At 44.5% G+C, this 12522-nt stretch overlaps 1 protein-coding gene across 2 annotated transcripts in view; it reads left to right on the top strand.

Annotated features, from left to right (window-relative positions):
- Positions 1 to 7300: 7300 nt before the first annotated feature.
- Positions 7301 to 12522, top strand: part of frem2b (FRAS1 related extracellular matrix 2b) — a 76283-nt gene continuing 71061 nt past the window's right edge. For both annotated transcript variants that reach the window (XM_054793235.1, XM_054793236.1), the window contains exon 1: positions 7301 to 12448. In XM_054793235.1, the coding sequence (XP_054649210.1) occupies positions 7441 to 12448 (5008 nt within the window). In that variant the 5' untranslated portion in view covers positions 7301 to 7440. The remainder of the gene's footprint in view (positions 12449 to 12522) is intronic.

The raw sequence follows: 12522 nt of genomic DNA, 5'->3' as shown, positions 1-12522 counted from the left end.
CTTTACAACTCATCAGCAGGAGGAATCCCCGCTGGCTCGTTTGGCAGCGGGATGATTAAGTAACATCACCTTCGACCTGCAGGTGATCACTCCTCCACGGGGAGCACAGGAGTTTGAGTTTTTAATAACATACAAACGTCTCATCAGCTTACCTCGTCTTTCATTATTAAAAAGGTCGTACACGCCTCTTATCAAGCTGTGGCATGGTTTGCACAAGCTCTTCAATGTCACAACATTAGTTCTGTCCAGACTTGCATTCATTTTTGGCCAAAATCGTGTATTGATGACGGCTGATTGATTGGGACCACTGCACAAAGATTCCCCACCGTCCTTCCACTGTTTAAGAATGCGTCTAATAATGCAATCTCCTTAGATGTTTGCTCACGCTTCATGCATGCTAATAATTTGGCCCTTCTGAAACAGATCAACGTCTTTTCCACGACCACACAATGTGTGTTTGGATGTGGGTGTTTAACGAATGAGAAGCCCGTGCCCTGACTGATGCAGCAGGGTGTCCAGACTTTTTCCATTGAAAGGATGCAAGGGCCACTGTTATTTAGGATATTTTGGAGAAGTTATATGTATGTCAAGAAAAAAATCTGCATTTCAGCTTTGTGATGTACGTGAAAGAGTGTATTATTAGTATGAACTTTGCTTCTTTTCCCATTTTCGCTGTTTTTTTATTTTCTAAATATTTCAACTTTCTTCTTAAATAATAAAGCATTATTATGACTTGATTGCCATAATAACTTTATTATAACTTTTTCTAATTTCCTAATTTTCCAAAAATTACGACTTTGTTTCCTGTAATATTACAACTTTTTAAAAAGTATGCATTTTTTCTTTAATATTTCAACTCTGTGCTACTAAAATTACATAATTTTCCCTCAGAATATTATGAGTTTATTATCATAATATTACAATTGTTTTTCTTGTTAGAATACGACTTCTTTTTTGTAATATTTTCACTTTATTCTCCTAAAGTTACAGCTGTTTTTTTTTTCATTTTTGCTTTTTTTTGATTGTGCAACTATTTCAACGTTCTTTTCCCATAATATTTAGAGTGTATTCTTCTAAAATTGTAACTTTTTCCACAACCTAATTTACAACCAAACTGCAACTTTATTAATTGTTGTGTTTGCTTCTTGTAATGTTTCTCTATAAAATGACATCTTTTATCTTTCATATTTCAACATTATGGTACTAAAATGATGTTATTTTTCCTCATAGTATTATGTTATTACAACTTTTTCTCGTTAGATAACATTTTTTTATTATGAGGAAAATTACTGCTGATTTTTCCATTTTTGCTGTTTTCTTATATTTTTACTTAGATTTTTAATCCAATAAAAAAAACAGCCACGGGCCGCAAATGGCTCCCGGGCCACACTTCAGACAACTCTGAGTTAGGGTCCGATAACTTGTTGCCAGCTGACACTGGAGACTCATACCTATTTGCTTGGTTAATTCTAGTTGGTGACCTATTTTCTGCCATGCAACGCATATTTTTAAAGCAGTCAACTGTATTATTTTCGGCTGAGAAGCTATTTGTTAGGCAAATGGTGCAAATAAACCTCATTTGACTTGTTTGCTAAGCAGTATGATTGCTCCTGCCATCCTTAATAGTCTGGCTCGAGCCGTGCGTGCATCCCCGGGGGATTTGAGTCAAGCCAAAGTAAAGAATATGATTCAACCTGACCGCTTCCGCTGCCTATTTAGTTGTGCAGCGTCCCAAGAGTAAATGAAAATTGGCAAAGATGGACCCGGCTGCCGGCTGGCTCTGCGCTGCGTGCGCTTCTGCAGGTCACACTTTTTTTTTCTCATAGCACGAGAGCACCTCTGAGGCGATGGTGCCAATGTTTCCAGCGTGAAGCAGCAAAGAGGAATCGTACCTGACAGAAACCTGATGAAGTGGAATAGCGAGCATGATGATGTCCGCGTGGGTGAGGCTGGACCGTCTGGGGAACACAAATAGAACAATGGTGAATCAATTGCCTGATTCATGCATTCCTCAAGAAATTTAGAAACATGTCTTAACAAGGACAACTGGACACAAAATAAACCTGCTTACTTACAAACAACAAGCTAGAATGGAATAGAGCAAAGCGCGAACCTCCGCCAAGGCTCTAACGGTTAAGAAAAGTGACAACCAACAAAATCGTAACATGTATTTTTTGTTGTTTGTCCATCGTTTGTCACACCAGTTAGTAGGCTACGTCCTGGTTCACGGACTGGAGGTGCCACGATTGGACGGTTTGGTTTATGCAATAGTCTCTCAAAACAATGAAACTATAGCACTATATCTGTACCTTTATCCAGATCCTCACCAGCAATTAATGGGTTCATCCTCTGTCACATGCACCGTGTCAAAAAAATGTATTCTAACGTTAATTGGACTAAAATGAATCTCTAACAAAAAAACACATGTCATTTAGATTCATGCAGTCAGTGAGAAATGAAGCCTTTTTTTCATAAAAACAAGGAAGTAAGACAAATGGAGTCAGACTGTTGAGGTGACTGATGTAGGCACTCGTCAGTATTTCCAGTGAGGGCTTGCGACGTGCAAGTAGAAAAATGAAGCATGGACGTGGCTAACGGGAAGCGACACCCAAATAATACTGGCGTTACCATAGTTCATCCATCTCTGGCTGACCACACACTGTACAGCAGCGCCTCATTATCCAGCTATCAGATCGGCGGGCTCAGGGCGCCTTACATGATGTATATCTCTGTTAACACACTTCTAATAACAACGGTGTTACTGACAGTGGGGAATGCAGGAAGAGTGCGTCCTGCCCAGGAGTGCACGCCGATGACAAGGCCTGACATTCTCATGTAAGCGGGTTAGAAGGGGGAATAAAAGTTCCAGAATCAGTAAGAAAACATGACATTTTTAGATCACGAATGCAGGTAGCGTAAATATTTTCTGCCGTTTCACTGCAGGTAGAGTCTTACCTGTCTGTCAATGAAGTCAACACAGGCAAAACAAACTAGCGGCTACAAGCCACAAAAAAGTCAATCTTTGAAGCAAACTGCTTTTAGATGTGTTGTTATTGGATTTAAAGCTGAATAAGCAATGTTGTTACTACAGTGCAAGTGCAGCATTTAAACCCTCAGCTTGTGAATCCTTGCTTGGCAGTAAATCACATCAGAAGCAAGCAACCAGTCTCTTCGGGTCTCTACAAAGCTGACACTTTGATGCTATGACTATTTGCACTAAATTTGAGATAAAACTGATATGGCAGAATATCATAAAACCTCCCTTTGCCTCAACCCCGAAGCCTGAAGGTTTGGGATATGATCCTCTTCCCTGTCAGCGGGGGTTGCTGTCAGAAAGTTTTATTTGGACGCTTTTTCAATTTTCTCTTATAGCTGGAAACTGTCGAGGCCTGAGGGGCTTTGCTTTGCGGTTTACTCGGCTATACTTATAATTGGACTCTGTCAACAATGTCCGCTGCTCATTTCTACAGATGCCAAACTTTGACAAGGGTTTTCTTTTCTTTGGCCAATCAATTATCCAGGAGTTGTGTTCTTTTGTTTTTGTTTTATGGTTTTTCTTCCCTTTTACACTGTTTAAACAAATGCAAATAAGCTAACTGCATTCAAGGAAACAAGCCAACTATAACAAAACAAGGTAAGTCCAAACCGGTATTTGCTAAAAAATATATACCGTACAGTGTGCGTGCATATGATAACATACAGTACAAGTGTACAAGCATTCTCCAAAGGTCCCACATTTGTGGAGGTGCTTATTTACTGACGTGTTTACCAACACTCCATTCACTTTTAATTATTTGTAATTGTTGCAATTTTTCAATAAAGTGCACTTTATTTTCCAAGCTTTTGACGGTCCTAAAGGAGCCTGTTCAGGCAGCACACTATTAACTACTGCTTTATCGTTTTTCTGCAGAAGCCCCTTTAAGTATCGGAGTAGAGAGGATTTAATTTATTACAGTGGTTCTAAAAAGTGTTTGCATGTCTGTCACACTTCAATGTTTCAGATCATCAGACAAATGTAAATATTAGCCAATGACAACACGACTGAACACTTAATGCAGTTTGTAAATTAAACTTTTTATTATGAAGGGAGAAAAACATCCAAAGCTACATGTCCCTGTGTGAAAAAGGATTGCCCCCTAAAGCTAATAAGTGGTTGGCCCCCCTTAGCAGCAACAACTGCAATCAAGCGTTTGTGATAACTTGCAATGAGTCTCTTCCAGCGCTGGGGAGGAATTTTGGCCCATTCATCTTTGCAGAATTGTTGTAATTAAGTCACATTGGAGGCTTTACAGCAAGAAGCGTCTTTTTAAGGTCATGCCACAGCATCTCAGTAGGATTCAGGTCAAGACTTGGACTAGGCCACTCCAAAGTCTTCATTTTGTTTTTCTTCAACCATTCAGAGGTGTACTTGCTGGTGTGTTTTGGATCATTGTCCTGCTGCAGAACCCAGCAAAACAGCCCCAGACCATCAAACTACCACCACCATATTTTACTGTTGCCATGATCTTTTTCTGGAATGCGGCGTTACTTTTTGCAAAGTGTCTTTCAAAGAGTCATGAACACTGACTTAAACTGAGGCAAGTGAGGCCTGCAGTTGTTTGGATGTTGTTGTGGGGTCTTTTGTGACCTCTCTAATGAGTTGTCGCTGTGCTCTTGGGGTAATTTTGGTTGGCCGGCCACTCCTAGAAAGGTTCACCACTGTTCCATATTTTCGCCATTTGTGGATAATGGCTCTCACTGTGGTTGGCTGGAGTCCTAAGGTTTTGGAAATGGCTTTATAACCTTTTCCACACTGATTTGTCACACAGGGCCATGCAGGTTTGGATTATTTTTCTCCCTTAATAATAAAAAGTTTTATTTAAAAACTACATTTTGTGTTCAGTTGTGTTATCATTGATTAATGTTTAAATTTGTTTGATGATCTGAAACATTTAAGTGCAACAAACATGCAAAAGAATAAGAAATCAGGAATGGGCAAACACTTCTTCACCCCACTGTATATGTAATCTGCAAATTGAGTAAAAATTTGCAGATTTTTACTCAATTTGTAACATTGGTATGTTTTTTTAAGTTCCCACCACATTTTTGAAGTGGCCACCATGTTTTTAAGTGGTCCTACCACATATCTTTCTCTTTAAGTGCCGTGTCAGTGGCTGCCCATTTAGACAACTGTTAGGACTGAATTAAACCCGCCTTCTGCCGTTAACTGTAGCCATTGTCACCTCCTCTAATTGTCACCTCCTCTAACTTTGGTATATTTTGGTACACTTCCATCTCTTCCTGTTAAACTTCTGTTTCTGCAGCAGCCCATTTACGCTTCAAAGTAGATTGGATTAATTGCAGCCTCTGCAAGTAGCTGCCAACTGCCACTTCATCTCCTTCTAACATTATTATTTTTTGTCAAAGTCCCGCTCTTCCTTTTGAACTGCAGCAGCCCCTTTAGGCATCAAAGTAAATGAGTTTTAATGAATTGTTCCAGTGTCATTTGTGTAAAAAACGTTCAATTTAACTTTTAACTATTTCTTTAAGTTCAAAATGGTAGCACTGCAAACCTCGTGATCTTGTGTGCCCATCTAGGTGCCACACTTTGTATCATTGAATTGTGCCTTTTGCTAGTCGCTGCCGCATCAGATAATCCACTCTATTCCTGCCAGACTTTATTCATCTTGCAAACTTTCCACTTAACCTGTTTGACTAGGTATTTCTGCAGCAGCCTGTTAAGGAATTGAGATTTAATTAATGTGACTTCTGCTGGTCGCAGTGAGTAAAATGAAATGAATGACGTATCTTTTACTTCAGGATATATTGACTACGCAACATAACCTTGAAATTTCCACATAGTTCTGACATGCCTGTCGCCGCTGTGCATGTCAGCATTGTACAACTGCATGCAATGTTTATTCCAAGCCTGACATGAAAAGCATCTAAATGGGGTCAAAGGTGCCTCTCAACGGCTGAGGTCAAATTCTAGGAGGTACTGGAGGGGATGAAACACAATGACATGAGGAGTGTGTGTGTTCATCAACAGTGACAGTTGCATAGGATACTAAATGTACAGGGACAGCTGCGACGGTTGCAATGTATCTATGGACTTCCATCCCTCTTTGGGTGCACAAACACCCTAAAAGAGCTCTTTGGCTATTTTTAAGCACCCCTTCATCCTCCGCCTGTGCATCCTGCTCATCATCAAAAGTAGCAGCAGTAATACTTCAAACCTGCTTTTGATAAAACCCCAGTCATGTTGACGTGCCGTGCTGCTCGCTGTTTCTGCGTGGGTGTCCTCTTAATCATCCCTGCTTCTCCATATGAGCGCTGCAGAGTGACTGCGATCGGATCATGACCGGGCTTGACGCGTGTCAGGAGAATGCATCTATTACGGACATCCCCGGGCCTTGTGCCACTCACTGGTCACTTCATATTTTACTTCCTTATTACAGACAGATTTGCACCCCTGAAATGACAACCACACAAGCAAAAAAACATCATCATTGGCATTTGTGCAAAGGACATCTTTTATATTAGGTCTCAGGCTATGCAGATGTGCCTAATAATGTGGCCAGTCTCAGGCCCAACGGCACTCACTGGCCACTTCATTAGGGACACGTACACCATGCTAAGTGTTCTATCCAAATATAGGTTTCACGGAGGTAATTGACACTGTCATGGTGGTATTCATTTCACAATCTGTTAATTCTTGTGCTTATACAACAACACAGCATCACACTTAATGCCGTTCCTATAATGTTGGGCCCTTAGGGAATGGAAAGTGAGGACGCATTTTATATAGTATTGGTTTGGTTTAATTTATTTCAATCGTGCATACAGCATACATTGAATGCTTCATGTTATATAATAGGACTCAAACTGTGCATGTGTAGCAAATATTGTGGCCAGTTTTTGTTTTCTGTTGCATTTACTGTGTATTATCCATTTATTCTGTGCTTTGCTTTTACTGTAGTGTTAGGACAATATTCGATTCAATGATGAAATGCTTATTTTGGCCACTGGAGGGAGACCAAGCTTGCGTCCTTGCAGCTCATCAGTACGATGACTCCTGTCCTTGCATTATTGTGAATCAGCCTGAAGTATAATGCTCATTCCGGGGAAAGCAATTGTCAACATCATTGTGCAAATATTACCATATTTTAATGTCCGTGTTAATAGCATCTCGCTCAATTTAGACGTTTTTGCAGGAGCCGGCGACCAATGGCTTGCGAGGGGGGCGTGGCCCAGTTGAACTCTAATCCAAGGCAGAGCAGGAGTCTGAAGTTTCGCTCATCAGTGTGCGGCAGCTGCAGGAGAATGGTGCACCTCTGTGCCGGTGGGTGTGCGTCGCTGTCCAACTCTGCAACTTTCGCACCTGAAAATAGTTGATTTGTGTGCGTGTGTGTTCATGTGTGTGTATGCACGAAGTTAAACAGCGTCTCCTCTACAGCCCAAATGGCTTGGCTCTCTCCTCCGCGCACGTCTGGCACCGCTTTTTTTGCCCTGGTGCTCATCTTGACAACAAGTGATGCGCAGTTTTTCGATCAACACCACGGACTATCCTACGCCCTCAGGTCCGAGCTGTCAGAGGACACAGTGCTGGTGGCCAATAATGGTATCCGGGTGCCTTTTGGAAGATCTGCCTTCATCGATCCCATCAACGACCTGGTCATTCAAGTTCAGCCGGGTGATAGGTGCACCATCACAGTTCTGGATAACGACCCTTTATCCCAGAGGCCAGGAACTTTAACCCCTAAAAAGTTTCTTTGTGAATTTGGACCTAATGATGTGAAGTATTCCCACTTTGGCTCCAGAAGTCCGGCGAGGGACAGAGTGAAACTGCAGCTCAGGTATGACACCCAGACGGACACTATTATCATACCTTTCATGATGGAGGTGGAGGTCATGTTCACTCAGCTGGAGGTGCTCACCAAAAATATGCCACTCACGGTAGAGAAGCTGCAAGGCACGAGCAATCCCATTGACAGGCGTGTTCTGGAATTTACATTTGACAGACAGACACAGCAGTGCAAAATTGCCTCCCTGTCCCGTGGCGGCGTTCTGCCCAGGTACGGTGCCCTGGTGGACGAGAGCAGCCTGGGAACAGGACTGGTGGACTGTGATGAATTTCTAAAGCTGAACGTCCGGTATGAGCACACGTCTGCTTTGAAGTCACCAAACAGAGATTATATTCCCATGGTGGTGGAGCTCCATGACAAGGAGGGCAACTTGCTCAAGCAGGAGTTTTTCCAAATCTTAGTGAAGATAAAGGAAGGTGAGGAGAACACGCCACCCAAGCCCAGCTTTGTGGCCATGATGATGATGGAGGTGGACCAGTTTGTAATGACCGCCTTAACCACGGACATGTTAGCAGCAGAGGATGCCGAGACTGATCCTGATGAATTAATTTTCAACATCACGTCCCCGCTTCACTATGATGAAGGCTACATAGTCAGCACAGATGACAGGAATTTACCAATAACCTCCTTCTATCAAGGAGACATCAAAGACTTTAAAATCGCCTACAAACCCCCCGCTGTGGACTCAGACAGTGAGCGGATTTTTCAGATTGAATTTGAAGTCGTGGACACAGAAGGGGCCGTGTCGGACCCGTTTGCTTTCATGATCGTCGTTAAGCCCATGAATACTTTGGCTCCCGTCGTGACCAAAAATACTGGCCAGCTGCTGTACGAGGGCCAGTCTAGGCCTCTCTCCAGTTCTCAAAATCTAGAAATCAGCGACGAGGACAATTTAGACAAAATCCAAATCAGTGTGATCGATGGCCTGAAGCACGGGGACTTAACCATGCTTGGCTCCGGGAGGAAGTTTTTCACGCCATCCGACCTCACCGACGGACGAGTCGTTTACCAGCACGACGGCAGCGACACTTACAGTGACAACATCATTTTTCGGATGACGGACGGCTCACATGAGGTGGAGTTCCTATTTCCCATCACGGTGGTGCCGACTGACGACGAACCTCCGATAGTCAATGCGAACACGGGCTTGGTCCTGTTCAAAAATCAAATGATGCCAATCTCCTCTCTCATGCTCAGCGCGGCAGACATCGACTCTGAGGATTCTACCATAAAATTCACAATTGAACCTCCCTTTTCCACCATCGGGCAGGTTCTGCTGCGCCAGGCCGAGGCCCCGGAGGACCCATCCACGTGGAAGTTTAACACTGAGGAGGAAATGTACGAAAAAGCTGTGACCGAGTGGCAGCAGCAGGACATCACTGACGGCAAACTCTTTTACAAGCATGTCGGGTCCCACAGCACTAACACCGTCATGGATCAATTCAAGTTTCGAGTCCAAGATGACAACGACCCTCCGAACCAATCAGAAGAGAGCTCATTTGTTATCAAAATCCTCCCCATCGATGACCTCCCCCCCGAGCTGCACCCAGACGCCACGTTGCAAATGACTGTTCACGAATATCAGCTCACTCACTTCCGAAAGAAATTTCTGCGCTACACTGACCTGGACTCGGAGGATCGGGATCTTAAATACACCATCACTCAGCCTCCCACTGACACAGATGAAAATAGTCCTGTTGTCCTGGGGGCTCTGGTTCTGACCGAAAACCCAAATGTCCAAATAAGAACTTTCACTCAGGCCCAGATTAACCATCACAAAGTGGCCTATAAACCCCCTGATCTGGAGCTGGGAATCACCACTCATGTTGTGCAGTTCAAATTCACAGTGGAGGATTTGTCTGGAAATAGTGTGGACGGAGTTTTTAGTGTACTTCTAAAACCAGTGGACAACAAGCCGCCTCAGATCACCAACTCTGGATTTACTGTGTTTGAACGGGGTGCACATACCATCACGAGTGCTGAGCTGTACACCTTCGACTCAGACACAGACAGCAAGCTGATGTCTTTTACTGTTTCTCAGCCTCCCCTGCATGGACACATCCAGTTTATGTTCACACACATGATAAAAGGGGACACTTTTAGCCTGGAGGACATTGACAGGCAGCAGATTTCCTACATACACAATGGAGATGAATCAACGGTAGATTCAATACAAATAGATGTTAGCGACGGCGTCCACGTGGTCCCTATCAACGTCAAGATTAACGTGAAGCCGATTGATGACGAAACCCCCACTATCAGCCTCCCTGTGGGCACAATTGGCTCCTTTATTGACGTGCTGGAGAATGGAGCAACTGAAATAACCACTCATGTCATTCAGGGAAAAGACGAGGACACCGATGACCTGCGTTTGACCTTTATCGTGGAGGACCCTCCGTCATTAGGTGAGATTCTGGTCCGAGGGGTCCCATCGGCCATGTTCACCCAAGCTGATATTATCAACGGCCATGTGGTGTATGCGCACACCAGCGGGGAGTTGGGTTTTACCACCAAAGAAGACATTTTTAATCTCACTCTCACAGACATGTCCGACGAGTGGACCGTGGGAGGTAATAAGATCACTGGTGTCAGAGTGCATGTAACTATTCTACCGCTGGACAGTCAGGCACCACAGGTCTTTGTGGGCTCACTATTTTCGGTCATTGAGGGCGAGAAGAACGCCATCCAGACTCATCATATAAGCGCTGACGACGTTGACACCCTCATCGAGGACCTGCTTTGCACCATCATTGTGCAACCATCTTCAGGCTACGTGGAAAATATCTCCCCAGCACCAGGCTCAGAGAAATCCAGGTCCGGGATGGCTGTTAGCGCCTTTACCATCAAGGACATTCACCAGAACCACATCTACTATATTCAAAGCATCCACAAAGGGGTGGAGCCTGTGGAGGACAGGTTTACCTTCAGATGCTCTGATGGCATCAATTTCTCAGAGAGGCACTTTTTCCCCATCTCCATAATCCCCTCTAACGACGAAAAGCCCGAGATTTACATGAGAGAATTCGTTGTCATGGAAGGTATGAACATCGTCATCGACACGCCTATTTTGAACGGAGCCGATGAAGACGTACCCACTGATCAGCTCACCTTCATCATCACCAGACCCCCAAGACATGGTTTTATTTTCAATCAGCTCACCACGGGCACCATCCCCATCTCCAACTTCACCTTGGATCAGATCAGCGAGGCCTCCAGCATCGTGTACGAGCATGACGACTCCGAGACTACCGAGGACAGCTTTGACGTCCTCCTCACAGATGGAAAGTTCAGCGTTCAGAAGACAGCCATCGTCATGATTATTCCCGTGGATGACGAAACACCAAGGATGGCCATCAATGATGGCCTCGAAATTGAAGTAGGAGACGTGAAAGTCATCAACGGCAACATTTTGAGAGCAACTGATCTCGACTCTGAGGACAGCACACTGACCTACATTGTTCGCCACGGGCCTAGTCAGGGGTACTTGCAGAAAACAGTCCCGAATGGGATGCTGCAGAACATATCAGTGGGGATGAATTTCACACAGAACGAGCTGGACCAAGGTTTAATCATCTACGTCCATAACGGGCAAGAGGGCATCCGTGATCTCATCAAGTTTGATGTCACAGACGGCTTCAACCCTTTGATTGATAGGTACTTTTACATCACAGTGGGCGGCATTGACATGGTCTACCCATATGTAGTCAGCAAAGGTGTCTCCCTGAAAGAGGGTGGCAGGGTGACCCTCACAACGGACCTGCTCAGTACCAGCGACCATAACAGCCCGGATGAGTACTTAGTGTTTACAATCACCCGAGCACCGGTGAGAGGCCACCTGGAGTGCACAGACACACCCGGAATGCCCATCTCGTCTTTCACACAGCTCCAGCTGGCTGGAAACAAAATCTACTACATCCACAATGCCGACGACGAAGTCAAAATGGACAGCTTTGAGTTTGAGGTGACAGACGGCTACAACCCCGTGTTCCGCACTTTCCGAATATCCATCACTGATGTGGACAACAAGAAGCCTGTGGTGACGGTGCACGGTCTGGTAGTTGCGGAGGGCGAGAACAAGCTCATCACACCTTTTGAGCTGACGGCAGAGGACAGAGACACCGCCGCCCGCCTCTTAAAGTTCTCCGTCACCCAAATCCCCATCCACGGTCGCCTGCTCTTCAACAACAGCCAGCCTGTCACCTCCTTCACCAAGCAGGACCTGAACGAGAACATGATTAGCTACAAGCATGATGGCACAGAGAGCGCCGAGGACAGCTTCTCCTTCACGGTCACAGACGGCACCCACACTGACTTCTATGTCTTTCCTGACACTGTGTTTGAGACCCGAAAACCCCAGGTGATGAAGATCAGCATCCTTCCTTTGGATAATGGAGTCCCTCAGATGGTGGTGAATAAAGGGGCTCCGACGCTGCGGGTTCTCGAGGCCGGACACCTGGGGTTTGTGATCACCAGCAAATCCCTGAAAGCAGAAGACCGGGACAGCACGCACGATACTGTGATGTTTAGGATTACGGGAACACCGCAGCATGGCTACCTGATCCACCTGGGCAAAGGAAATGCCACCATCAACACTTTCACACAAGGTAAGCTTTGCTTTACACGTAATCACGTTTCCGTACTTAACTCTGTTTTAAGGTCACAGTTCAGTTCATTTAAA

The sequence above is a fragment of the Dunckerocampus dactyliophorus genome, chromosome 12 (assembly GCF_027744805.1).
Source record: "Dunckerocampus dactyliophorus isolate RoL2022-P2 chromosome 12, RoL_Ddac_1.1, whole genome shotgun sequence".
In the NCBI taxonomy this organism is placed as follows: domain Eukaryota; kingdom Metazoa; phylum Chordata; class Actinopteri; order Syngnathiformes; family Syngnathidae; genus Dunckerocampus; species Dunckerocampus dactyliophorus.
Note: the sequence above shows the minus strand (reverse complement) of the source record. Positions and strands in the feature narration are given on the sequence as shown.